Source organism: Balaenoptera musculus, chromosome 4, assembly GCF_009873245.2.
Source record: "Balaenoptera musculus isolate JJ_BM4_2016_0621 chromosome 4, mBalMus1.pri.v3, whole genome shotgun sequence".
NCBI classification, from domain to species: Eukaryota; Metazoa; Chordata; class Mammalia; order Artiodactyla; family Balaenopteridae; genus Balaenoptera; species Balaenoptera musculus.
This window is the reverse complement of record NC_045788.1, coordinates 84,979,579-85,006,691: the sequence shown is the minus strand read 5'-3', so window position 1 is coordinate 85,006,691 and position 27,113 is coordinate 84,979,579. Positions and strand designations below refer to the sequence as shown.

Genomic DNA, 27,113 nt, shown 5'->3' with positions numbered 1-27,113 from the left:
ACACGTATGGCGAGGGAGAGAGAGTGATGACGTGAGGCTCCTTGAGATTAGGAGGTGATAAGAAAATAAAGCAGGTGGCTGGGAAGGGAGAAGGGAGAATTCTGTTAGAGAAGGGAGAATTGAGAGTTAACCATCATTCAGACGAGCAGGAGGTCTCTGCAGGTAGCAGTCTGGAAATGCGAACTCGTGCACCCTCTTTGGGGACAGGCTCTGTTGCTTTCTATTTCTTCGCTTGCAGCCACGTGCCTATTTATTTGAAACTGACTGAATTTCCTCTCAATGGCTGGTCAGGTTGATTCTTCAAGACTAGTGGATATTTCTTTTTAATGTCTCCAATGCAATTTTTTCTTTTTCTGTCTTTCTTTCTTTTTCTTTTTTTTTTTGAGGTTGACGGGGAAGAGATGGTTGAAATTCTGGCTGGGTAAGTGGGGGATTCTCAGAAATGAGAAAGGGGGAAGGAAACGGACTTAGAAGCCGGCAAGCAAAGCAGCAGCCCCCGGCCCCCTTATCCTCCGCAACCCCTACCTCCGCCCCGTGACCTTCCGTGGAGACCCCAGGAGGCTGCATCAATATTTGATCAGCCTTTCGCCAGCGCGTTGCCAGCACTCGTCGGCAGGGCTTGCCAGGCATCGCCTGCGCTGCGCTGCGCTGCAGCCGGCGCCGGGGCCCGCAAGGGGCTTTGGAAGGACCGGCTCTTCGCTCGCCCCCTCCCCTGGGGCGCGGCGCCCACCATGCGGGGCTGCACGCTGCTCTGCGCGCTGCTCTGCGCGCTGCCCTGGCTTCTGCCGCCGGCAGCACCCGGGCTCCCCGCGCAACCCTTAGCGCGGCGCCGCGACCCCCGCGACCCCGCCAGGGGCGCTGAGTTCGATCGCATCTACAACGGGGTGGTGAGCCTCAGCACCGAGAACATCTACTCCTTCAACTACACTAGCCAGCCCGGCCAGGTAAGACACTCGCTCCCTTCGCTCCCAGGAACTTGCCAGATCTCAGAGCCCCGTCGCTGCTCTGGGTCCCTGGGGAATCGACCTCGGGAGACCACAGGGACCAGGGGACCCTCGTTTCCCTTCTCCTTCAAAGCAACCACTGCCTTGCCCAAGCTGCCGCATCCTCTGCTAGCGGCCTCGGGGACACCTTCGCCTCCTCTCGCGCCTTCCCGGCCTGGTCTCTGGCATTTCTGGGCTTTGCAGGGGCGCTGGTTCCCTGCACCGTCTGCGGGTCCTGGCCCCCTGCTGGGCCCTTCTCTAGGGAGGTCACGATTTCTAAGGCTGAGGAGGGAAAGGACCACACCTCTGTTCCTAATCCCCTGCGGGGAAGGAACCTCACCTCTTTTGGATGATTCTGCCAGACTTCTATTTCATAGCACATGGGGAGGGAGAGCTGCTCAGAATCTAAAATGGGAATGTGTGAGAACGGACCAAGCTGCAGAACCTCTGTGTGTTCAAGAGTCACTGCCTGCGTTTCTGTACCGTTGTCACACGTTTGTGCTTCAGAGAAGCCAGAAGACCCGGCCAAAGATATTGGAACTGCAGCCATCAGCCGATTTATCCAGGTTTTGATTTTATACAAGGATGGATAATTGAGTGAAAGTTCTAGACCTATTTCTGACAAAAATTGAGGTGAGCCAAGGGAAGGAAAGGACTGTTCCAGCAACTACCCCTTTGACACATATACTCTGATTGTATAATGTAAGAAAACGCATACAGTTAGCTTTTCCCCTCTAATAGGAGGCACAGAGAAAAGAGAAAACTCCCCAGTGTACCTGCCTCTAGATCTTCTTCCCATGAACGTATGTGAATGAATGTGTATATATATGTATACATATGTATGAATGTATATGTAATCCCTTACTATGCCAGCATTCCCTACTCACTGGGGAAATTCCAGAACCAGATGATTGGGATACCATGATATGCCTCCCTAACTCTCACTTAGGATCAAAACTCAGAAACCTGGTAGCTTGGGGTAGTATTTAGCCAAGAGGGACCAGTGTGCCCATCACCACTCCCAGACATTTCCCAAGTGTGTGTACTGAGCAAGTGCACCATCTCCAGTCTGGCACCAGATCCTAAGCTTGGTCTTCACCATGGACCATGTCACCATATTCTTACCCTGTCCTGTCCCTCGCTGACCTTTAGGTTGTACTCCTGAAGTAAGCAGAGTGGCTGTGTGCAGAGCCATTCCACTGTAGACAAGTGGGGGGGGGCAGTTTTTACTCCCCACATTCCTTGTAACCCACCTTTTCCAGTTCTGTGTGCTGTATGGACCAGCTGACATTGCACCTGAAGTGTGTTCCCAGCCCTGTTATTGGCTCAGAATAAATAAATGTCTGAAAAACCCCATGATCTCTGGGGTGTACTGCCAGTTTCCCCCTAAATCATTGGTAAGGAAACTCAAATGATGTGTGCAAAGTAAGACCCTACATCAGGCTTTAGTATTTCTTACACTGCTGCTTAGAGATAGAGTGACTGCTTTTTTTACTATTCTTTGGACCTTTTTGGCTACAGTATTCAGTGAGTTCCTCTACCTCAGCACACGTTGCACTGTTTGCAGTTAGGGACACCTACTTGACTTTCCCAGAAAACCGTGAGATATTGAGGATGGGGGCAGAGTTATGTCCACTCTATACCCTAGTACCTAGCACAGTGCTTGGCACATAACAGGTTTACTAATGTTTTTGAAAAAAATGAATAAATAGTTGAAAAAAGATTTAAGGAGTCTTTAAGCTAAAACTAAATCAAATATACTTTTTAGTAGGTTGAATGTGAGGTCATTTCAGATAAAAACAAAGTTTTTAAAAATTGTTCTGAGATTATGCTCTTTCCATTTTGCCTGTATGTATGTTAAAATGCCCTTTATTTTATGAAACAATGGTGATAGTTTTTAAAATATCTTTGCATAATACAATAAAAAGCTGACAGTCCCTAAATTTTACTAGTCTGAGAAACAGAGTTGGAAACCTTAGGACTAGCAGAAAACTCAAGTGTTTTAACTATTTTAATGCCAGTATGCAATAATATGAACCAGATGTCCTCAAATCTTATAGCCTTCTGAAACTTCTCTTTAATGTGCAAATAAGACAGTGGAATCCTCAATCAATCTACTTTGGAAAATTGCCCTTCTCTCCCTCCAGTCCTGTATTCCAGTTGCTTTCTCCAGAAATGGCATTGTTCTGACCTACCCATGCAAACCATTATTCTGTTTCTCTTGATAGCCTCCTCTCGGTCCCTTTTGCCTCATGTTGGAGACCAGCGCCCCCTCCTTCTAATACCATGAACACAATCCTGTTGGATATAGCAGAATTTTACTGAAGGTTTGGAGTAACCTAAGGGAATTGCAGAAAAGCACAGAGTAGGTGATAGACTAAACCAGAAATCTAAGCGACACTGTCATAACAATTTACCAGCTATTCCTCCACCAGGAGAAATATCAGGATGGTGGCACTATTTTTCAGGCCCTGGCTTGTCACCATCTTCTTGGCCACCCCTCACCCCAAATGCTGGCCTCTCAGTCTCTAAATTTTTGTTATTCTCTCACATCAAGCAGTTTTGCCTCCATGACCAACCCCAAACTCACTAAAGAACTCTGCTAAATAAAGAGCTATGAGCCCAAGAGCAGAACCTTTTTCCTTTAACCTGAGCAAAGTCTTGGTCAGGGCTCTCTCCCCTGCACACGTCATTTCCCATCTACCTGTCTTCAGTGCAACTAAGAATTTGGTTTAGACATAGGTGTATTCTTAATTGGAAAACTGAAAAATATTGAATGAAATACATATAACAGTGTTTATATTGGCACTAATGGACATGTAGCACATTAAATCATTAAATTCACACTACAGAGCATTATAAAAGGAAGACTTTCCTGAACTATTTTTCAAATGCTTCCCATTTCTTTTCCAATGAACATAAATTTTATTTCCTAATTTTCATGTAGCATCTAGCTCTCCAGAGAGCAGCTCTCCAGAAATCTTGACTTCACACAAGTTTTTCTCAATTTAATTAAGTACATTTTATTTAAAGATTTTTATTTTTGAAAAGACTAATCATCATTCAAATTACACTGGATGTTTCATAAAATTACACTGGATGTTTCATAAAGACACTGTCTGCAAATACTGATTATAATGCTGTAAGCAAAGGAAGAAAAATTAAAACAATGTGGATAAGTGCATTTTTTTAAAAAAATAAAGGAAAAAACAGAATTCGGTTTAGAAAAAAAAAAGACTAATTTTTTTCGTTTTAATCTTTTTTCCTTTTCTCTTCAAGCCATTGGTATGTTTGCCTTTCTTTTTCCTTCAGCTTGGAGGAGAAAGTCTATTCTAAGTTTAGGCTTTGGTGCAGAGAGGAAACTGCCGTGGGAGACTTTGTTCCTAACCTCCCCTGTCAGCCACTGCATCTTCCATACCAAGCGCTGTCTTGGAGAACTATATAGCCAAATGTGTCATGCTAATTAGCTAAGCTAGCGCCTAGAAAAGTCTCACATGCCTTCCAGGCTGAGAGTAATGTAAATATGAAGTTGCTGTTAAAAGAAAAATCACTGAAGGAATGGAGTGACTGGTTTAAAGAAGGATAATGAAAATAACGATTGAAGGTACAGGTCAGGCAAGATCGTGGTTCATTTCAGTCCCTGGAGGGGCAGTGTCTGGAGACTCCTTTCAAGGGGCATAGGGTTTCATTGTGTCAAGGGCTGGGACCAAACTAGAAGGAAATCACCTTGTTGAGAAAATTGTCAGGGATGGGTTTGACTGGGACAGAGGGCATAAAAGCAGGTTTATTGGGAAATGAGAATACTCTTGTAGAGACAGGTGGCGACAATAATAAGATGTTTAGATTTGAGCTAGATGGTGATAAGAAGCCGTTAAATAAAAATCTAACCATGACCCAGAAAGAGGTCTTCTCGAGGCTTTCAGTAACAGAGTTCATTGTTTGCCATAGATTTTTGAATTTGAAATGTTTCTCTGGACTTATTTCTTTCATTTTGTTTATTAAACTGAGGCATTTATCTTTTAATGACATATAGTTTTCTATACCTAAGGAACAAATCTTGGCTTTATTAATACCAACCAGTATCTAGAACCAGTTATACCAGCCTGTCAGATCCAGACTGAAAAAGCCTATCCAGTTCTCATGAACAGGACATTCCAGGGGTAACTTCTAGCTGTATACATTACTACTTAGAAGAATTAAAAATGTTGATGCAATAGCCTCAGTTCTCTCCATCTCGTATGTACTCTCCCCGTGTTCTTTACAATCTGAGGCAGAGAAACCTCCTCTGCTGTCCTCCCACATCTCCTTACTGAACTGGACTGGTGCTTGTTTGGGAAGAATCATCTCATTAGCACATTACCTGGGTGGTTGGTTACTGTCTCAGTCAGTTCGGGCTGTTAGAGTACCACATACTGGGTGCCTTAGAAAACAAACATTGATTTCTCACAGTTCTGGAGGCTGGGAAGTCCAAGATCAAAGTGTCAGCAGACTTGTATCTGGTGAGAGCTGGCATCCGGGCTTGTAAACAGCACTTACAGATGTGTCCTCATGTGGCCCAGAGAGCAGAGAGAGAAGCCAGCTCTCTCATGTCTCTTCTTATAAGGGTACTAATCTCATCACGAGAGCTCCAACCTCATGATCTAATTAACTTCCAAAGGCGCTACCTCCAAATACTATCACCCTGGGGATTAGGCTTCAACACATGAATTTGGGGATGAGGGGGACACAAACATTCAGTCTGTAGAGTCACCTCTCACATTTTCCTGCGTGGCTCTGAAAAAAGAGTATCGACATGTCATAAGGGTATTTAGGGGCTGACATTACTCCAGTTATGAGTCTGATTTTATGGAGGGCCCATCTTCTGCCTGCCTTGACCCGATAATCATATGTTAAACTGTACAATGGACCTCTACCTTTGCTACTTGTGCTGAACTTGTTTTTCAATTCCTTTTTGTTTCTTGCTGAGTGCCATGTCTATAAGCTTGCTGTAGTGTTGGGTTTGGTTTTTCAGTTGTTATTTTGTTTTGTGTAGATTTTACTGCTGTGATGGTCCCTTCTGACAGGGTGTTTTAGGTTCTTATACAGTTCATCGAGATTTTCAGCCTTTCTGCCTTCCTGATTTGGTTTCGATGTGTTACCTGATGTATCTCCTATGTCATTCCTCACTGTTAGCTTGAATCTTAAAGACCAAGGGACTTGAAGATACCGTGAAACCTCTTTGCTGCTAGAAGTGCCAGCATGTCTTTCTTCATTTCAAATAGAAGTAACCACACCCTGTTGACATTTTTACACGTTGCCATGCAGCACCCCAGAGTATGTTAGCCAGCTCTTCCTGCATTGTTTAATGCTGGAACTGACTGAAGTTCATGTCAACACACCAAGATGGTGTGTTAATGATTTAAAGGCACATCTAATGAGCTATTGGAATTGGGGCCTCACCATCCTTTCTGCTTATTTGCTAAGAAAGATATCAAATATATCATGGGCTGCCAGACAATATAATCATAGTCTTTTCTATTTTGCTAAAAAAAAAAAAAATTATAAACATTGATTTTTTTTTTCTTTTCTTGGACATTTTGAAAATGGAAACTTTGAGGTTTTCCAGTACATTAGTTGGCTATGCAAACCAAAACAAAACCTAAGGACCTGTATCTTGCTTAAAACCTAAGGTCAGCAATAAGAATAACATTGTATTCTATTAAGTCCTCAGCCTAAGATCCTTCGGTTTTTATATACAATAATGTTTCTAAGAATGTGTGTAAAAATTAGATAGGAGAAGCAGTTGATTTACATGTTAAAAGACAGTGCTCCATTCCTGAAAAGCAAAGCTGAATGTTATATAGCAAATTTAAATTATATAGTAAATGTTATTAATAAAATTAATTAAAATTAATTTGCTGTAATAATTAATTACTTCAAATTCTTATTCCCCTCATCCCCTCAGTTTATTTGAAGTGACAGTAATAGCCAAAGAAATTGATTTTACTATTGGGAAGAAGTTATATGCAGATGTTAATTTTGCTACAAGATTCAACAGGGGATTTTTCAGTTGGTTGAACAAGAAGAGTGAAGCTGGCTTGAAGTTGTCTTATATTGAAAAATGTGTCCAGAGAAAGCTGAATGTAAGTTTTCTTTCCTGATAAGAAAGCTGTAGGAATCCACTTCCCTGTCACAGCTCCCAAGAAGTGGGAAATTTTCTCTCTATTTGGACCACTGAAAAGGTTTTGAGGAGCTAGTTTTCAATCCATAATTTTAAGGAACTTTATTTTGGACCCAGCCTTCGACAGCTGATCCCAAGGAAGGCCAGGGGCGTCACTATGTAATTATGAAAGTATTGGTTATTTAAAAGTGAAGATCACCTATGTTTTGGTTAGACTCTTAAGTGTTTGAATAAAACACTTAATTTCCAAAAATGGTGGCAAAATTAAAGTTTATCTAACATCATCAAGTAACATGTTGTCCTGAGTAAAAACATCCTTTGGCTACCTGGGAACTTACACTTGATACTGTGGACATTTAAAAGTGTAGATAAAAGTTCACCTCTCCCTCTGCCTAACCTTGGCTGCAAAAGATTTACGACTTTGTTTGCTTCCTCACTGTCCCCTATATGTACATATTTTTAACAAAACTTTATTCTTCAAAGCAGTTTTAGGTTTACAGAAAAATTAAGCAGAAAGTGCAGAGAGTTCCCATATATCCTCTCCCCACCCTCCCCACCCTCCCCCATTCACACACAGTTTCCCCTGTTATTAATATCTTGCATTAGCGTGGTACACTAATGATGAACAAATATTGGTGTTATATTGATATTGTATTGGCCTTTATTATTTACTAAAGTCCACAGTTTACATTAGGTTCACTATTAGTGTTGTACAGTTCTATGGGTTTTGAGAAATGCATAGTGTCAAATATCCATCATTATGGTGAATTGTACAGAATAATTTCACTCCCATAAAAATCCCCTGTGCTCTACCTATTCATCCCTTCTTCCTTTCTTTCAAACCCTAGCAACCACTGATTTTTTTTTTTTTACTCTCCTTATAGTTTTGTCTTTTCCAGAATGTCATATCGTTTAAATCATACAGCATGTAGCCTTTTCAGACTTGCCTCTTTCACTTAGCAATATGCTTTCAAGGTTCCTCCATATCTTTTCATGGCTTGATAGCTTATGTCTTTTTAGTACTAAATAATATTACATTGTCTGGATATGCCATAGTTTCTTTATCCATTCACCTATGAAAGACATCATGGTTGCTTCCAATTTTTGCCAATTATGAATAAAGCTGCCGAAAACATTTGGGGGCAGATTTCTGTGTGGACATAAGTTTTCTTCTCATTTGGGTATATACCAAGGAGCTTAATTCCTAGATCATATGGTAAAAGTACGTTTAGTTTTATAAGAAACTGTCAAACTTGTCTTCCACAATGACTGTACCATTTTGCACTCTCACCAGCAATGAATGAGAGTTCCTGTTGTTCCATATCCTTATCTGCATCTGGTGTTGTCGGTACTTTAGATTTTAGCCATTCTGATAGGTGTAGAATGATATCTTATTGTTTTAATTTGCAGTTTCCTAATGGCATATACAGCTGAGTATCTTTTCATATGCTCATTTGCCATCTGTATATCTTCTTTGGTGAGGCATCTTTGCAGATCTTTTGCCCATTTTTAAATTGGATTGTTTGTTTCCTCGTCGTTGAATTTTAAGTGCTCTTTGTAGATTTTGGATACCAGTCCTTTATCAGAAACAAGTTTTGCAAATATTTTCTCCTTGTCTATGGGCTTGTCTTCTCATTCTCTTAATAGCATTTTTCATAGAGCAGACATTTTTTAATTTAATGAAGTACCACTTATCAATTTTTCCCCATGGATCATGCCTTTGGTGTTGTATCTAAAAGTTTGCCATAAAATCTAAGGTCACCTAGATTTTCTCCTTATATTATCTTCTGGAAGTGTTATAGTTTTGAATTTCATGTTTAGATTTATGATTCATTTGGGGTTAGTCTTTGTGAAAAGTGTAAGGTCTCTGTCTAGAATTTTTGTTTGGTTTTTGTTTTTGTTTTGCATATGATATCCAGCTGTTCCAGCACCATTTGTTGAAAAGGCCACCCTATATTTTTAGTATTATAGTACTGTGTATGTGTGTATACATTTATAGCCTATCTTGGACTAAAGAGTTTGAAGCAACTCTTTATTTGGGGCTCATTTTTCTTACCATTGTTCCCAACCTTCCCCTCTGTTACCACCATCTCCGATCTCTACCATTCTCTTGTTGCTCTTTTTTTCTATGTATCTTATGTCTCTCTGCTTCTTCCATCCCTTTTATCTTTCCAGTCTTCTCTGGACACTGTCAGTCCATCAAGGTTCTTCTTCTTCTCTGGTCGTTTGAAGCTTTGCTACTGGCAAAATATTTTTCTTCTTCATCTCAGGAGATATGTTTTGTTCCCTCCTTCCTGATTCAGAGCCGGTCTCCCAATTTTTAAGGTTTTGCTATAGAATGTTAATAATACCAACAGTGGAGGATGAAGAGCTTACATTATTCGGGCAATCAGTATATATTTGTTTTGACTTCACGTACCATTGTTTCCTTTCTTCACGTCAACAAGATATTCTTTGTCAAGTCTGCTTAGCTACAGAAGTGTGTCATTGGGCTTGCATTTGCGATGTTTTTTCTATTTTTTCTATCAATAAAAGAAACACAAAATATCCCTCAAAACCATAAGAAAGAGGTAATTGTATTTTAAACTTAAGAGCTGAAAGGACCTTTTAAATTACCCAATCTCCTCTCTCTTAAAAGGAGAGAAAACTGAGCTGGTAAAATAAATTACTTGTCCAAATTATATAACTAGTTTGAAGCAAAGCCAGGAACATAACTCAGGTTCCTGAGGACATTTCCTCAGGATATTTCTACTAAACCTCCCACAAGAGCACATCTGTTATGCTTATCAACAACAATAAAAATGTTTAAATACCATGGTCATAACTCCACAGTCAGGTTGCTTGATCATACAGTTTAAGAGCTTTATGTCTGACTCCCTTACAGTTACTGAAAGTTGAAACAAGAGGATTTTCACTTCTGTTTTTCCTCCATGGATCGTCCAGGCATCCATTTGCCTGTGTTAAGTCAGGCAAGCAGAGTTGACACTAAGGAAAATGGTGAATGTGACAGATTTCCTTCAGTGTTTCACAGAGCCACAGGCACCCACCACCCTGTGGACCAGTCTTCATCTCTTTTGTGCTTTATTGTCATTAATGCTGGGTTCCTTCTTTGTGGCAGACATAGGGCAGCTTGGAGACCTAAGCAGTTAACCTATATGTTCCTCTAGGGCAGTATTAATCCTGAGAACTGGTATTTCCGGATCCCCACTAAATAGCTATGAAGATAAGCCATAGCAAACAGGAATGACTGACTCTTTCTGTCCCTTTAGATCTAACTGCCCTTTTGTGGACAAAGTGACTCACAACTATTTTAATTTGTCTAACTGGGGGCGTATGTTTTGCTCCCCCAAACTTAGCATGTAAATGCTCACAGTTTTACTTTATCCTCTCTAATACTTGCAAAAAAGGAATCCTGTATTCGTCCCCACTCTCTCCCTGCACCGTCTTCACCAGAGTGGAGGAATTATAGGTTTCTAGGAGAAGGACAATGTTTATCTGGGTAATAAAGGGATAAAAGGCGGGGGATAAGGAAACAGGCAAACAGAGTGAAGTCTGGGTGTGCAGAGATGGTTTGGGGAGATCTGTGGACAGTAAGGCTCAAGTTAGCTGTGGGCTATGAGTGAAGTAGACAGAGAAGGAAAGAGGGTGTGGGGTCGGGCAAGGTTATTGGCTGCAGGCAACAGACATCAACTGGCTAACATAAGCAGAAAAAGAATTTACTAGAAGGATATTGGACAGCACCCAACCTGAGTTCCTAAGCTCACACTGTGGGGACCAAGACAGAATACACTGCAAGAAATTATAACAAGAGTCACGCAGCAGGAATGTTGTGGCCAGGATGCTCACCTAGGCACTACCACCTCCTCTGCCATTAGACACGGTCACCCCTGGGCCCTGTTGTCATGGTCCCTACTGATGTCACCATTGACAGCGAGTGTTAAACTCTTCCTTCATCTTTGTATCATTTAATCACCGTTGAAAGTACCAAGTGAGCATCCAACTCTCCAAGCGTGGGTCCTGTACCTGGCCCCTATGGCGTCTACAGGCAGCCTTGCCTCCCACAAAACTCACACGGTGGGGTGGAGGGGAGGAAGTTCCTCTAAAACATGCAAGGCATTTGGATGCTGGGCAGCCCCCAAATCAACCCCTCCAAAAGTTTTCATGGGGTGTTCTCTAGCTAGGACATTTGTTGGAAGACAGCTACATGGACCCAGACATAAGTGATCAGGGACCAAAGGGAGCAAATCTGGGCTACTGCAGGCTATCTTTGCCCACTTAAAGAGGAACATCTTACCTGAGCACCAGAGAAGAATTCAAGTCATATATATCATCTCGGCCACAGTGTTTACTCCATGATTAGAAATAGTTGTGTCTCTGAAATATGGCCTTCCCTGAGGCCGCTTCTGCTAGTCTCAGGAAATTTTCTTTGAAGATTTTGAAGGGGATGATGTTTGCAGATGATTGGCTTTGTCTTGTTTAGAAAGCAGTTTTCTTTAGGTAATACTTATATCCTGCCAATACTTATTTAAAATTATAAATGGCACCAGTCTGGCAATGAATACCACTACAGAAATAAACAGCTGATAAACATCAGATCATAACTCTGACAATCATCGCAGTTTTGTAGTGCTTTTCCATCTTTAGAGCATTAATTAAGTAGGCCTCAGAATAGCTCTAGAAGAAACATGCCTGCAGTGCAATCACTCAGCATATAAATCAAATCCAGGGAGTAGATCCTCGTGTTCTGCCTCAAACCATAAAATAAATTATTTTTACCTCTTTATAATTTTTTCTCCCTCCCAAGAGAAGGAATATAAGCAGGAAATAGAGAGAAAAAGACAGGAAAGATAAAGAGGAAAAAGGAGTCACACACAGAGATGAGCAGACTCAGATACCTAAGAGGTTGGTGAACCAACAGAGGCCCCTGGCTCTCTCCCAGGAGCCAAGGCTGGAGATGCCTCAAGCCACGGAGGGCAGTGGGACAGAGGAGCTAATGCAAAGTCTGTGAGAGGCCTGGAGAGACAGAAGATGGTCAGCTCTTGGGGTGAGAGGCAAGTGGCCACCCTCAGTCTACGAGGCCATGGGTAGGGAATAGGTTGGGGGAGAGCTTTCTTGTGGTGCTTTTTGGCCTCCCTCGGTTTGGCCCAGGTGTACTGCTGCCTGCCCTGCCTCATCATCATCAGGAGGGAGGAAACAAGCAGCACCCACCCAGGGCGGGCTGGCTCGCGGGATAATGTCTGTGGAGGCTGGCGTGGAGAAGGGTAACCACTGTGCCTGTTGACCTGCTGACCCTGAGCAGTCCCTGCTTTCCCACAGGCCCCTTCACAGGGCAGACGCCGGCAGGTTAGGATGGGAGCAGGAATAGTGGGGGGCGAGGGGCGGGAAGGTAGAAGTAAAATTAGATGGGGGGGCAGACTGGACCCCTGGAGGGGGGTGAAAAGGGGCATGGTCAACTCAGAGGCTCTCCACCCTTCCAGTCCCTCCTTCTTCACTGAACTCCCCTCACATTTAGCTCCTCCCCTCTGGAGTTCACGCTACGACCCCAGGTAGCTGATAGCCCAGGGAATCAGAGCTCATGGGAGAAGATAACAACAGATCTACAGAGGGAAGTTACGTGAGAAATGTCAAACTGAATGACCTTTACCAGATGTAGCAGAGTTAATGAACAGGAAGAATAAGACTTCATGATAAGCAAAGTGACTATCCTGGAAGAGATGTGGATAGGAGGACGTTGTTCAAATGAAACAGGTTACAGCTATAAAGATGAAAGATGAAGCAACCGGGAAATCCCAGATTTAAAAAATAATACTGTTTACATAAAGACCTCAGCAATGGGTTGGACGTTCGAATGAATAACGGATTAGAGAACGGGAGGATCGTGTTGAGGATCTACCTAAAGAGATGTAGGATATAAAGAGAAAAATTAAGAGATTGGGAGGGTGGACCCAATTATGACATCAACATAATAGGGGTCCCACAGGAAGAAAACAAATGGAGAGAAAGGAATATCTGTAGAAATAATGCTGAAGAATTAAGAACAGCCATTTGCCTGACATCCTGGGGTGTTTTTTAGGACTTGTTGAAAGCTACAACCTTAGCTGGACTACCTCCGCTCAGATGAAAACAGAAACTGTATGTACTAAGTGTCAAATAAATGCTTGACTCCAAATAATGTCACAGATAAAATCCTCAAAGAGAGACAAAACAAATACATGGAACAATTAGCAAATATTACAAAACATGAAAATATGATGTAACTGAGCACTAAATTGGGTAGTACAGTCCTTAAGTTTTATGATATTAAATGGCCAGATTAGGGAGAGTTAGGATCTTCAGGACATACCTGATTTGACCTCAGTTCTTGTGAAAAAAATATCACAGCATTTCCCAAAGTGTGTTCTATAGAACATCTGTTCTGTCGGATAGTCTTGGTGTGGCATGTGAAAGGCATTCCAAGTGTAGTGGAATTTGGCCATGTTTTAACTGCCCAGTATCTGAACCCCATTCCTATATGTTTTGGGGAAATTCCTCATTTCATGAGTCTCTGCTGGAGACAGAGCTCCTTCCACTAGGGAAGCAGAACAGCAGCCATCTGCTGTCTTGAATACACCCCTCCCAACCCCACCAAGCTCAGGCTTGGGTCTGTGGCCTCGGCGCTACCAATCAGATCTGCTTTCCCCAGACTTTGACTTGGGAGCCAGTGACGCAGGAAAGCAGTTGTTCAGCAGCAACAGAGGCAGCACTGGGTGTCCAGGGATGGCTATAGCAATGGGGTGGTAGCACTTAAAACGTTCCAGAGGCCTTCTATTGTCCTTAGAGTAAAGCCCCAACCTCTCTAACATGACTTTAAGACTCTTCAGGACTATCATGGCCTTTCATGCTCCTCAGGCTTCAGCCAAACTGATTTTCCCTTAATTCTTCAAACTCGCTTCTTCCCTTCTCTCTCTCTCTTTTCCTCCTTCCCTCCTTCCTCTCTTTCCTTCCTTATGTCTGCTACACAGTTCCCTTTGTTTGGACATTTCTCTTGCTCTGTCCACATTTTTCTGGTTAATTCCTACTCATCCTTTAGGAAGATATTCCCTGGAAAGTCTGTGCCATGCACTTCCACAGCAACTTGAATATTAATGCACTTGCTTGTGGAATTGGCATTCCATGTGTAAACCTGTGATCTCAGTGAGGGCAAAAGGCTATGTCCACACTGCTTAGTAATGTATCTCCCATGCCCAGAACAATGCCTGGCACAGGGTGGGGAGTCAAATATTTATAGAATGAACAAAGTTCATCCTAAAGTAGCTAGAATCTAGACCATATATTGTTCTATATTCCTGGCCTGCCAATCATTACACCTCTCTTCACTGTTTTCCCATGTTTTTATTGGAATTGAAATGTTTAAAATAAAATTTAAATCATAAGCCAAAAGAGGAAAGAGTATATAAATGTATTTCTGCCCAGATTATTGTTCGCATAATGAAATTGGTGAGATGAGGTCTGTAAAGCATGATTCTTGGGAAAGTGCTCTGAATTGTATCCATTTTGTAATGCGGAGAATCTAAAAGAATAGGGAATAAATAGCTCCCAAGGGGTAAACTGCTCTTTTCGATGAGATGAATGAGCTGTTCCAGGAAAGCTGGAAGCCAAGCTGCGAAAGGAAATTAATATCCTATGTGAGATGGACTGCATAACCTTCTCCTCTGCCCGGGGGCAGTTGGGCTTATAAATGTGTCTCCACACGTGGAAAAAAGACAGTCAATAACTGATTGATTGGTGAACGCGTGGGAGTGGAAAAGCACTGCCCCAACCCAGAGCCCGGGTGGGACAGCTCCGCCTTCTGCCCTGCCTGGTGCTCGGCAGGTCACAAAACACAGGTCACCCATAGTCTAGGGAGGTGGATAGTTTGGGTGTTACTGTTCCCATTCTACAGTTGAGGAAACTGAGAATGTCCAAAGTCACCCAGATAGTAGATGTAGTGCCAGAAATAAAATCCAGTTCTATGTATCTTTCTGCCTTATAGCGTAACTTTACAGAAGATGGTTTTCCAAGGCTACATCAGGCAGAGGGAATTTTAAACAGTCACATCAATAACTACAGGAATTACTTTAAAGCTTATCTTTAAAAAAAAAAAGTATAACCTGTGATTAAAGCAGCTCAGTTCCCTGCAGTAGTTATAAAACTTGTGGGATGAAATGCTTCATTTACTAGGACTTTCCAGCCTCTAATAAGAAAAGGAGGACTTCCATGGTGGCGCAGTGGTTGAGAATCTGCCTGCCAATGCAGGGGACACGGGTTCGAGCCCTGGTCTGCGAAGATCCCACATGCCGCAGAGCAACTGGGCCCGTGAGCCACAACTACTGAGCCTGCGCGCCTGGAGCCTGTGCTCCGCAACAAGAGAGGCCGCGATAGTGAGAGGCCCGCACACTGTGATGAAGAGTGGCCCCCGCTCGCTGCAACTAGAGAAAGCCCTCGCACAGAAACGAAGACCCAACACAGCCAAAAATAAATAAATAAATAAATAAATTTATAAAAAAAAAAAGAGAGAAAGAAAGAAAAGGATTCAGAACTGCAAGGCCACTTGGCTCCAGGGCAGCTGTTTTCATACAACAGTCACATAATGGACTCTCCCAGCAAGCCTTCCTTCATTCAGCATGAAGGCTCTTGGCAGGTGGGTACAAGTTGGAGATAAGCTGCTGGTCAGGGAAAGGTACAGATCTGTACCTGAATGGCTTTATTGCTTAAAAATTCTACAGATCTAATGTTATAGGTTGATTTATGTCCCCACCTCCAAAATATATGTTGAACTTCTAACCCCTGGGACTATAAATATGACCTTATTTGGAAGTAGGATCTTTGCAGATGTAATCAAATTAAGATGAGGTTATTAAGGTGGGCCCTAATCCGATGTGACCGAAATTCTTATAAGAAGAGGGAAATTTGGACACAGACATGCACAGAGAATAGGACAGAATGTGAAACAGACACACAGAGAGAATACCGTGATGACAGAGGCATGAGTTGCAGTGATGCAGCTGCAAACCAAGGAACCTCAAGGATTGATCATCACCACCAGAAGCAGCAAGAGGCAAGAAAGGATTCTACCCAGACTCTCAGAGGGAGCGTGGCCTGGCTGATATCTCAATTTCAGACTTCTAGTCTCTGGAACTGTGAGAGAATACATTTCTGTTGTTTTAAGAACCCAGTTTGTGGTACTTTCTTACGGCAGCCCTAGGAAACTCACACACCTAATAACATGGAATCTAGGCTGGCACATTACTGTCCAGTGCAGTACTAGCTTCATCTTCATATTTCTTTTCCAGGGAAGAGCAATGGAGAAATGAGGTATGTTAATCAGACCAAAGACAATGTAAAGTTTTCCAGCTGGCTGCGCGTGCGCAAGGTGGGTGGGGAGGTGGGCAGGCTATAATCGGTGAAGTTAGTATAAGCAGGTCAAGCACTAGTAAGGAAGACTATATGAGAGTATGTTTTGGAGACTGTTTGCCACTTGCTTGAATAGCAAAAAACCTGTACAGGGAATCTCCTGGCAGTCCAGTGGTTAGGACTCAGCACTTTCACTGCCGTGGCCCAGGTTCAATCCCTGGTCAGGGAACTAAGACCCTGCAAGCCACGTGGCCAAAAACAAAAACAAAGAACCTGTATAAAATGTATGAAATGAGGGTTGTTGCTCAGAAGTGGGCAAACACAAACGCCAGCACATCACGGCTTCTTGATGATGATGGTGATGAAATATTTCAGACACATAAACAAGTATAGAAAATAATATAACAAACACCAGTGTACCCACAACTCAGCTTAAGAAACAAGAAGACGATTGTAATTCCCTACTTACCTCCACCCATCCTCTTCCTTCATCCCCCAAAGTAACCATTTTAGGGAGACAGTTCTTCATAGGTCTCTTGATTTCTGCACATCCTACAGGAAGGCAATGACTGAAATTTTTCTACACTGTTCTTTCAAGGACATTTGTATAGTGAACACCTCAGAAAATAGAGATGGTGTCCCTCTCTGGGGCAAAGTTCAGGCAGGCTTTCTGCCCATGTTGTGACCAGACTAATAATGTACTTTCTTCTAACCCAGGAGTCTGGGTCTTCTATCAATATCTCTGAAACTGTGGCAACTGGGGTTAAGTCTGAGATCCTTCCAAGTTTTTGAAAACAATTGTCTTGAATTTGGTGCTTATTAATTCCATGTACATATATTTTAACAAAGATAGATAAAAAGATAGATATTATTTTACTAAAGATAGATAAATAGAAAGATAGACAGATATTATTTTGTTTGTTTACAAAGTTTATGTAAATAGGATCATGCAACCTGCCCTTTCTCTTAATTTACCTTCTTCAGAGTTATCCACCCTGATCCATAATCTACTTCATTTCATTTCATTCTCATTCATGACTCCTTGTGTAAACTTAGGAGTGGAAATGCTGGGATGTAATGTGAAGTCGTCTTCAGCTTTAGTAGATATTGCCAGCTTGTTCTCTGCAATGGTTGTACCGAATAACATTCTCATAAGCAATATGCAAGAGTTCCTATTTCTCTCCGTCCTTGTAAATGTGGTATTGTCATACTTTTGAGTCTTTACCTTTCTGATGAGTGTAAAATATTCTCATCTTTTCACATGTTCTTTGGTCATTCTTCTCTTCAGTTGCTGTTTACATCCTTTACCCATTTTTCTATTGGGTTATTGTGTTTTTCTATGAGTTTTCAAGATTCTTTATGTATTCACAATACTGATATTTTGTCTGTTGTATATGTACAAATAACATCTCCTATACTGTGGCTTGTCTCTCCCTTCATTTATGGTGTTTATATAGCTTCTTGATGTCACAGTAGAAGTCTACATCCACAATGGTGTTCAGTGGAGTCAGGGATTCAAAATGGTGATGATAACATGATCTGACCAAGCATTGTGTGGGGACTGGGCTGCAAGAAGCTTGGGTTCCAGTAATGATTCTTCCATAGCTGAGCATCCTTGGGGAAATCATATCACCTCTACATCTCGGGCTCCTCCTCTGTAAATGGAACCTTTGGACTAGATGATCTCCCTGAATACCTTCCCAGATGCAAGGTTCTCTAACGCCATGAGTCAAGGTCATGTGCACCAGGCAGGCAACAGCAGGACCTATGTGAACAATCCCAACTTCCCTCTAACTTGGGAAGTAACCAACTAGCTTCTGTGTTTTTTACTCTGACTCTTCCACATGGGTAGCCACTTTGTCCTCTGGGGGCCCACAGCACCTGCTCACATTGCTACTATAATATCATCACATTATGCTTTTGATGATAACACCATCTGTCTCTCTGACTAGATGATGAGCTACTCAAGGACAGGGTTCCCTTTAGTATATCCTTAGCACCTCCCATAGCTCCTGACTCAGTGACTATTTGATGAATGATGGAGGGAGCATGGCACGGTAGGAAAGAGGGAAGGAAGGAAGGGAGGGAGGAAGGAAGGACAAACAGAAGGACCAAAGAACCTAAACACCCCCAAAATACACACCCAGTGAACATAACAGGGTTATTAAAACAGTTACCAAATAACATTTGTATGTGTTTGTAAAAAAAATCGTTTCATAATGTTTGTAACATGAGGAAAAGGAACCATTAGCAAATACTATGGTAGCTATTTTACAAGTGGAGTCAGTTTTTCAGGATCACACCAGAAAACAATGGTATGCCTAAGAATGGAAACCAGTAATCTCTGATTCTTAATCTGATATTCCAATAAAGCCTACAGTCTCATTATTTTAGCAAAACCAAACTAGAATTTGAATTAAACTCATTTTCACCCTCTTTCTGCAACGGAACTCGATTATTTGTAATTTTGAACTTTTCCCTACTGACATGTTCTAAAAGATTAAAAAGGGACTCTCTAAGCTTTAAGACCTTTTGTAATTGTGATCTATATAATAACAGAGATGGGAGTACTTAAATAATTCTTCCCTCATAGTTATAATGCAATTCCCTGCTTGTAGTACCATAGGAAGAGAACAAGATATATGTAATAAAAGTGCTCTTGTTGTCATGACAACAGGAAGAAGCAACAGGAGGGAAAATCTTGGCTCTTAAGAGTAGTCTGGGGAGATTGGGATTGACATATATACACTAATAGGTATAAAATAGATAACTAATAAAACCTGCTGTATAAAAAAAATAAATACAATAAAATTTAAAAACAACCAGTAGTCTGTTACCGGGTATCAGGGTCCATTATGTATTGTCAATAACTTCATTTAGTTTTGGCTTTACATGGCTGACTTCACTGCTGCAAATGTAATCCAACTTTCTCAGTTGCATATTGGCCTCTGGAAAAGCAAAGCAACATTTTAACAGGACTTTTTATCCTTTCCTGGGGGTGGTGCATTACTGCTCATCTTGAAAAACTGCCCAGTGTTTTCTATTTCCCACTCTAATGTATTTTTTTTTGCAATTTATTATGCCAGTATCTCTGAGTTTTTTTATTATAATTAGTAAGATCATTATTAAATAATTTAAAAAACTAAGTGGGTTACAAGAGCCAGACCAGGAATAAAAGAGTGTGGAGATAAAGAGTGGAGTGGAGTAACAATCTGCTCTGCTCTGCTCCCAGCAGACCTCCTTCCTGCTGGCCCCATTTCAGCCCCACCAGACACACTAGCTTCCAGACGTGCTAGTGACATTGGTGATCCCACGGTTGTGCATCTCATAATAATGGGCAGTTGGCAAGTTGCTGACAAATGGGGCCATCTACGAGATGGTTTCTTTGGAACAGTACTTCCCAAAGTGTGGGCTCCAATCCACATGTATCAGAATCCCCTAGCATGCTGTTAAAAACACATTATTTTTAAGTTCTACTCCAGAAATGATGAGGGGGGGTTTGAGAGATTCAAATGCTAAAAAGCACACTAAAATTTGAGAATCACTGCCTTAGAGTGACATGTAAAACAAACAAACAAAAAAAAAAATGGAGGGAAATCCCTTCTGGAACTAAGTACCTAAGAAGGAAGGAGAAGACTGCAGCCTAGGTAACGAAAAGGGAAGCAGACAAGCAAAAGATGAAGCTGGCCTAGTTCACAGCTTTCCTTAGGTTTTTACCTCAGTTCTGACTGCTATAGATTTAAGCCAGACAAAAGTGTGCTCTAAACACATGTGCTGTAAGTTGGTGTTTGTGTTATGAACCTCAGAAGTGAGCCTGCTTCTAAGTTAATTCATTTTGCCAGCACCAGAGATGCCAAAGGTGAAGTTTTCAGCTTTGCAGAAGAGCCAGGCAAGTAAACTAAATGTTAGAATACTGAGAGGTCCACGTCCACAATGAGACACCACTTCACACCCACATAATTACGATCTAGAAGACAGACAATAATAAGTGCTGACAAGGATGTGGAGAAATTTGAAACTTTTACATTGCTGGTAATGTAAATTGCTGGAATGTAAAATGATGCACCTCTTTGGAAAACATTTTAACTTTTCCTCAAAAAGTTAAACATAAGAGTTACCATGTCACCCAGCAATTCTCCTCCTAGGTATACACTCAAAAGAACTGAAAACAATGTAAAGCACAGGGAACTCACTCAGTACTCTATAAAGACCCATATGGGAAAAGAATCTAAAAAAAAAAAAGAGTGGATATATGTATATGAATAACTGATTCACTTTGCTGTACACAACACTGTAAATCAACTATACTCCAATAAAAATTTTTTTAAAAAGAAAGAATTGAAAACACATGTTCACACAAGAACTTGTTTACAAATGTTTCATAGCAGCATTATTTGTAATAGCCAAAAGTAGAAACAACCAAAATTTCCATTAACTGAAGATTAAACAAATGTTGTATATTCATTCAATTAGAATATTATTGAGCAATAAACAGAAATGAAGTATTGACACATGCTACAACATGGAAGAACCTTGAAAACATTATGCTAAGTGAAATAAGCCAGACACAAGAGAGCATATATTACATTATTCCACGTATATGAAATATCCTATGTGAAATAGGCAAATCCATAGAGAAGTTAAATTAGTGGTTACCAGGCACGGGGGGAGGAAGGGAATGAGGAGTGACTGGTAATGGGTACAGGGCTTCTTTTTGGGGTGATGAGAATATTCTGGAATTAGGTAGTGGTAATGGGTGCACAGCTCTGTGAATATACTAAAAACTACTGAATTATACACTTTAAGAGTGAGTTGTGTGGTATGTTATCTATATCTCAATTTTTAAAAGTGACCAAGAAAAAAGGAATAAATTTGACTGCATGAAAAAGTGTTTTGTGGTTGTCTGTAGAAAAAGCTAGCTTCTATTTTCTTCTACTCACCCAGTACTTCTGACATCAGATTTATGGGTTTTCCACACATTAAGCAATTTTGTGTGGGCGGGTATCCTACAATTCAATCCAGTTCTGACACTGTCTACCTGATGTTTGCATCACATCTCATAGGTTAAGGCTCAGTCCCACAAGACTGCCTCCCTCCCACTTCAGATGCTGATCACAAGTCCAGGCTGTTACCTATGCTCTGACCAAACAGCTATAAATCAGAGGTTCCCATGACCCCCTCCTCGGGTTTGATTAATTTGCTAGAGCAGCTCACAGAACTCAGGAATACAGTTTATTTACTAGATTACTATAGTATTATAGTAGGATATAACTATAAAAGGATATAACTTAGGATGAGCAATATAGAAGAGGTGCATAGGGTAAAGTCCAAAAGTGTTCTGAGCACAGAAGCTTCTATCCCCTTGGAGTTGGGTTGCTCCATCCTCCTGGTATATGGATGCATTCACCAACCTGGAAGTTCTCCAAACCTTGTATTTTAGGAATTTTTATGGAGGCTTCATCATTTGGGCATGATCAATTATTAACTCAATCTCCAGCCCCCTCCACTTCCTGGAGGATGGAGGTGGAACTGAAAGTTCCAATCTTCTAATCATGGCTAGGTCTTCTGGGTGACCAGCTCCCATACTGAAGTTAGCCAGGAGCCCACCAAGAGTCTCTTCATTAGAACAAAAGAGACTCTTGTCACCCAGAAAATTCCAAAGGATTTAGGAGCTCTGTCAGCAGTCAGGAAAAAGACCAAATATTAGAACAAAATATGCCACTAGTGCTCTTATCACTTAGAAAAATACAAGGGTTTTAGGAGCTCTGTTCCAGGAACTGGGGGCAAAGGCCATATTTCTATTATTTCACAGTGGTATTAATATGCTGTATAGAGGTAATCAGAGGCCACATGCCCCCACCCAAGAGAGGGACACCCACTTATTTGATGGGATGGGGACATATCAGGGAAGACATCCCAAAGAAAGGACTTTAGTGATGAGAAAGATACTGAAAGGCCAATCACTGGGGACAGAGCCCTTTTGAGAAACAGCAAGTAACTGGCCATGTGCGGGATTGGCAGGCAAAGAAACTAGAGAAGAAGGCAGTAATCAAGAAAAGCCCAGAGCAATTCAAATCAGTGCAGAAAAGATGGACTTGTTAATAGGTGGTGCTGGGACAACTGGAGAGCCATATAAAAAAAAAAAGATGAAATTAAAATCATTCCTCATACCATATGTTAGTATTAATCATGAAGGGATAGGGATTTAAGTATTAAAAATATGATACTCTGGGCTTCCCTAGTGGCGCAGTGGTTGAGAGTCTGCCTGCCAATGCAGGGGACATGGGTTCGAGCCCTGGTCTGGGAAGATCCCACGTGCCACGGAGCAGCTGGTCCCGTGAGCCACAATTACTGAGCCTGCGCGTCTGGAGCCTGTGCTCTGCAACAAGAGAGACCGCGATAGTGAGAGGCCCGCACACCGCGATGAAGAGTGGCCCCCGCTTGCCACAACTGGAGAGAGCCCTCGCACAGAAACGAAGACCCAACACAGCCATAAATAAATAAATAAACAAATACTTAAAAAAATATATGATACTAGAAGTATAAAGTACTAGAATAAAATACAGGCCTCAGTAACCTGGAGTGGTGAAAACTTTCTTGACTCTAATTCCAAATCCAAGGAAAAGATGGAGAAATGTATTTACTTGAATCTAGTCAAGCCTCTAGCTCTGACTGCCAGTTTACAGGAAATACAGGGGATAAAGGAACCTGTTCAATGACACCACAGGACGCAGTCAGCAAAATCTAGTATGTGGGTGTTTCAGGTTTGTACTGCTGCTTTGTGAGCTGCTTTCTTTAACAAATAAATTCCCAAAGGTGGGGGCGGGGGGGGGGTTACCTTTAGATTAAAAGAGATTCAAAACACATATCAACCAAATGCAATATGTGGATCTTGTTTGTACTCAAAATTTAAAAACTGAAAAAAGCACAATTTTTTAAACAAATGAAGAAATGCAAATACTGTGTGGATATTGGGTGATTTTAAAGAACTATTATTAATTTTACTGAGTATGATAATGGTAATGTGTTATGTTAAAAAGAAGAGGCCTTATCCCTTAGAGGTATAGATGGGAATATTTACAGATGAAAAGGTATGATCTTTGGTATTTACTTTAAAATAACCCAAAAAGGATGTGTGTGGAAAATGGAAGGTGTAAATGAAATACAATGGTACAATTTTTAATAATTATTAAAGCTGGATAAGGACATGAGGATTCATTATTCTATTCTATATTGTCATAAAAATACTATTCCCATTCCTTTGGAGGAAAATCTGAAAATTCCCAGAGCCACTGAAGGCCTTTTCAGCAGGAGAATGCCAAGATGAAATTGGCATCTGAGGGAGTACAGCCCTGGGGATAAGAAGACTAGATAAGGTGCTGTCAGGGAGGGTCACAGTAATAAAGGACTGGACTCGGAGTGTCATTGGTGGGGGAGGGGAGGATCTGGGTATGAACACTATGTAGAACTTGATGACCTATTGATGGAGAACGCTACAGAAGTAGGAATCAAGGATGACTCGGGCTCAGAATAATGGCTGTGTGGTGAGGCCATTCAAGGAGCAAGGAAATTCAGAAAAAATGAAAGTTAGGGGTGAAGGAAGTGACAGGTGCCACTTCAGACAGGTTGAGTTTGAGGTGCCTGCGGAACATCCAGAGCTTAGGAAAGAGGTCTGCACTAGAGACAGGGTGTTGGCAATGATCAGCTGCAGCATAATTTCCATGGAAACATGTAGAGCGCAGGCACAAGAAAACTCTCCCTTTGTGAGCAAGCACTTCTTATCTAATTATAAATTACTCTTGGACGGTTTTAACATTAAAAAACTAAGTGTCTTAATCAAGAATGATATAAGAGATCCAAATAGTAATAATCTATGATTCCCATGCTACTCTGCTACCTCTCAGTTTCCATTTTGAACATGTCATAGATCTTCAGGGTTTCACTGCAAGCCTTTCTTGCTTCAATTCTTTCCCCTAATAAGGTGTTTTCAAGAGAACACTAGGGCTTAAATTCATTAGGGGAAAAAAAAATCTCATACGAAAGATCAACTTTTTCTTACTTTGCCTTTTTTCTATTGCCTATAGTATTATAAAAAAAAAAAAAAAACTGAAGGGAAAACCATCTAGATCCAGGGGCACAATTCAACTTCCTGTCTTTTAAACAGCCATGATAGTGTTCAATCCTCGGGGTGACACATGTATTCAGAAGAAGCCACGGATCTGCTGATAAAACAAAGCATTTAGTGTTGGGGATTGATCTATGCCTTGGAGCAGGGCAAAGAGAAGACTCTTCAGCCCCTATCGTAACTGTTGCTGGGGGAGCGTCAGGCCATCTGCTAGACTTTAATACAATGTGGCAATAACATTTTGGTCTGAAGCACAGAATGATTTTCCAAACCAAAATTAAAGTTTGTTAGCAACTGAGGCACTTGTAGGTATTTTTTTTTAAAGATATTTGTATATTTAGCATTTATATTCAGATAAGAAGAGAAGCACATCAACATCTTTCTTTTTCTGTTTGGGCTTATTCTCCTAATCTTGTGTTGACCACCCAATTCAAACTCCTCAGCCTGCCATTTGAAGCCTCCATAATTTGGCTTCACCCAAGACAACTTAAGTCAAAATTTTGAGGGTTGGACCCAGGCATCAGTTTTTTTTTAATCTCCCCTGGTGATTTCATTGTGCAATCAGTGTCGAAACTGACTATGGTTACAATATGAATGAGGAGAAGACAGCTGGGATATCTGGAGTGTCTATGGTCAGCAGCAAACGTATGAATTAAAGTTTTTCAGAGCTTCCCATGGCAGCTGTGATGTACCACGTCTGTGCGTGCGCGTGCGCGTGCGCGTGTGACTTGCATTTCCCCTCTCTCTGCCCTGGCTCGCAGGTGAACGCCGTGCGGGTGTATGTGAACAGCTCCTCCGAGAACCTCGACTACCCGGTCCTGGTCGTGGTTCGCCAGCAGAAAGAGGTGCTGTCCTGGCAGGTTCCTCTGCTCTTCCAAGGACTGTAAGTGGATCTTTCCCCGACAGCTTCATTACCTTTGTTTTCTTTCGATGTGCTAGACCTTAATTGCTCTTTTCCGTAGTGAAAGGAGAAATCAGACGTGCAGAATGTTGACATATTAGGCATGCTAAGTGCAAACTGTTGTCGTGGTGCGTGCATTGACCGTTCAGCTCTGTTCAGTTTCTCTCCTCTTTGAGGTTCTGACAAGCACTCTGTCTAGATTTGTAGCACCTAGAAGAACGTTTAACATTTTAGTTCTACCCAGAATGTTCTGTTACTCTTGGTTTGTTAGCGGGTCATCCACCAAGGTCAGGGCTAGGTCCCACAGTCAACTTTAATGAGTGACACCTCCCCCAATTCTTCATAATGTTCACCGAGTGTACTTTCTTTATCCCATAATATTTATTGAGCGCTACTAAATGATAGATGCTGGGGATACAGTGGTGGAAGACAACAGCGAAATCCCTGCCTCGTGGGATCTATATTTTTGCAGGGGAAGCTGTATAAGGCACTAGAGCACTAACAAGAACAAACCAGAAGGCATGGAGACATGGGCACATAGTACAGTGTTAAATCATTTTTGAAGGTTAAGACGTGTGAGGATTGAAATGCTGACTCTAATGCCCTGACTTGGACTCTGGGGCTTTCTTTATGTTCATTTAGCAAAAGCTTGAAGATTGGAAAAATGGAATCAACTGGTTGTTTTATCAGAACAGTTTTCCCTTCAAAATCTGATAATTTTCCTGACTGAATTAGGAGGATGATTTGGTACTGAAGACACCTAAGTGAACTGCTCAGCACTCAACAGCCCTCATATCTGTGTTATAATGTCACACAATGTGTGCCAAACACAGTAGCTCTAAAATTACTATCAGTAGGTCCAGTATGAAATTTTAAATATAAGGACTTGGAAAGAAGTTCAGGGAGAAGTGAAACGAGATGTTCCTTTCGCTGCTCATTCATTGAATGTCTTTTCCTTCTCGCTGGCTTTTCTCTCCACTGGCTGCTGCAGATACCAGAGGAGCTACAACTACCAGGAAGTGAGCCGCACCTTATGTCCCTCAGAAGCAACCAATGAAACAGGGCCTCTGGAGCAACTGATATTTGTAGATGTCGCATCCATGGCGCCCCTGGGTGCCCAGTACAGACTGCTGGTTACCAAGATCAAGCACTTCCAGCTTCAGTAAGCGGGACCCCTTGTGGCCTTTCTCTGTTTGCTTGTCTGCTCTTCCTGACCTTGTCTGTGCTCAGTCCAGCTTCCTTCCTCCCAGATCAGCACTCCAGAAGGAAATCATCCACTTGGCATATTGTCTTAGCAACTTCTGAACTCTCCTGTGCACAGCTGGGCAGCAGGGCCTTAATCTGTGTAAAGGGGAAGCAGTAGGGGACTGGAGCAGAGCAGAGGGTGGTGCACCTGATAGGTGTATCTGTTCCCGGGCATCTGTGAGGGCCCCTTCCTGTCTGTCGTCCAAGCAAGTGTGACATCCAAGCACCAGTGATGGGTACTTCTGTGTCACTCACCAGTGCCACTCTCCTGAAAGAAGTTTTGGTTTTGTTTTAAGGAAGATCTTAAGCTATTTTTCTTACCCTTAT

The 27,113-nt window shown here is 41.8% G+C and overlaps 1 protein-coding gene across 3 annotated transcripts in view; it reads left to right on the top strand.

The window, feature by feature from the left end:
* Window positions 1-220: 220 nt before the first annotated feature.
* The window catches only part of SIDT1 (SID1 transmembrane family member 1), an 87,828-nt gene continuing 60,935 nt past the window's right edge, over window positions 221-27,113 (top strand). For all 3 annotated transcript variants that reach the window (XM_036851657.1, XM_036851656.1, XM_036851655.1), the window contains exons 1-3: window positions 221-944; window positions 25,402-25,523; window positions 26,533-26,703. In XM_036851657.1, coding sequence (XP_036707552.1) covers window positions 732-944; window positions 25,402-25,523; window positions 26,533-26,703 — 506 coding nt within the window. In that variant the 5' untranslated portion in view covers window positions 221-731. The remainder of the gene's footprint in view (window positions 945-25,401; window positions 25,524-26,532; window positions 26,704-27,113) is intronic.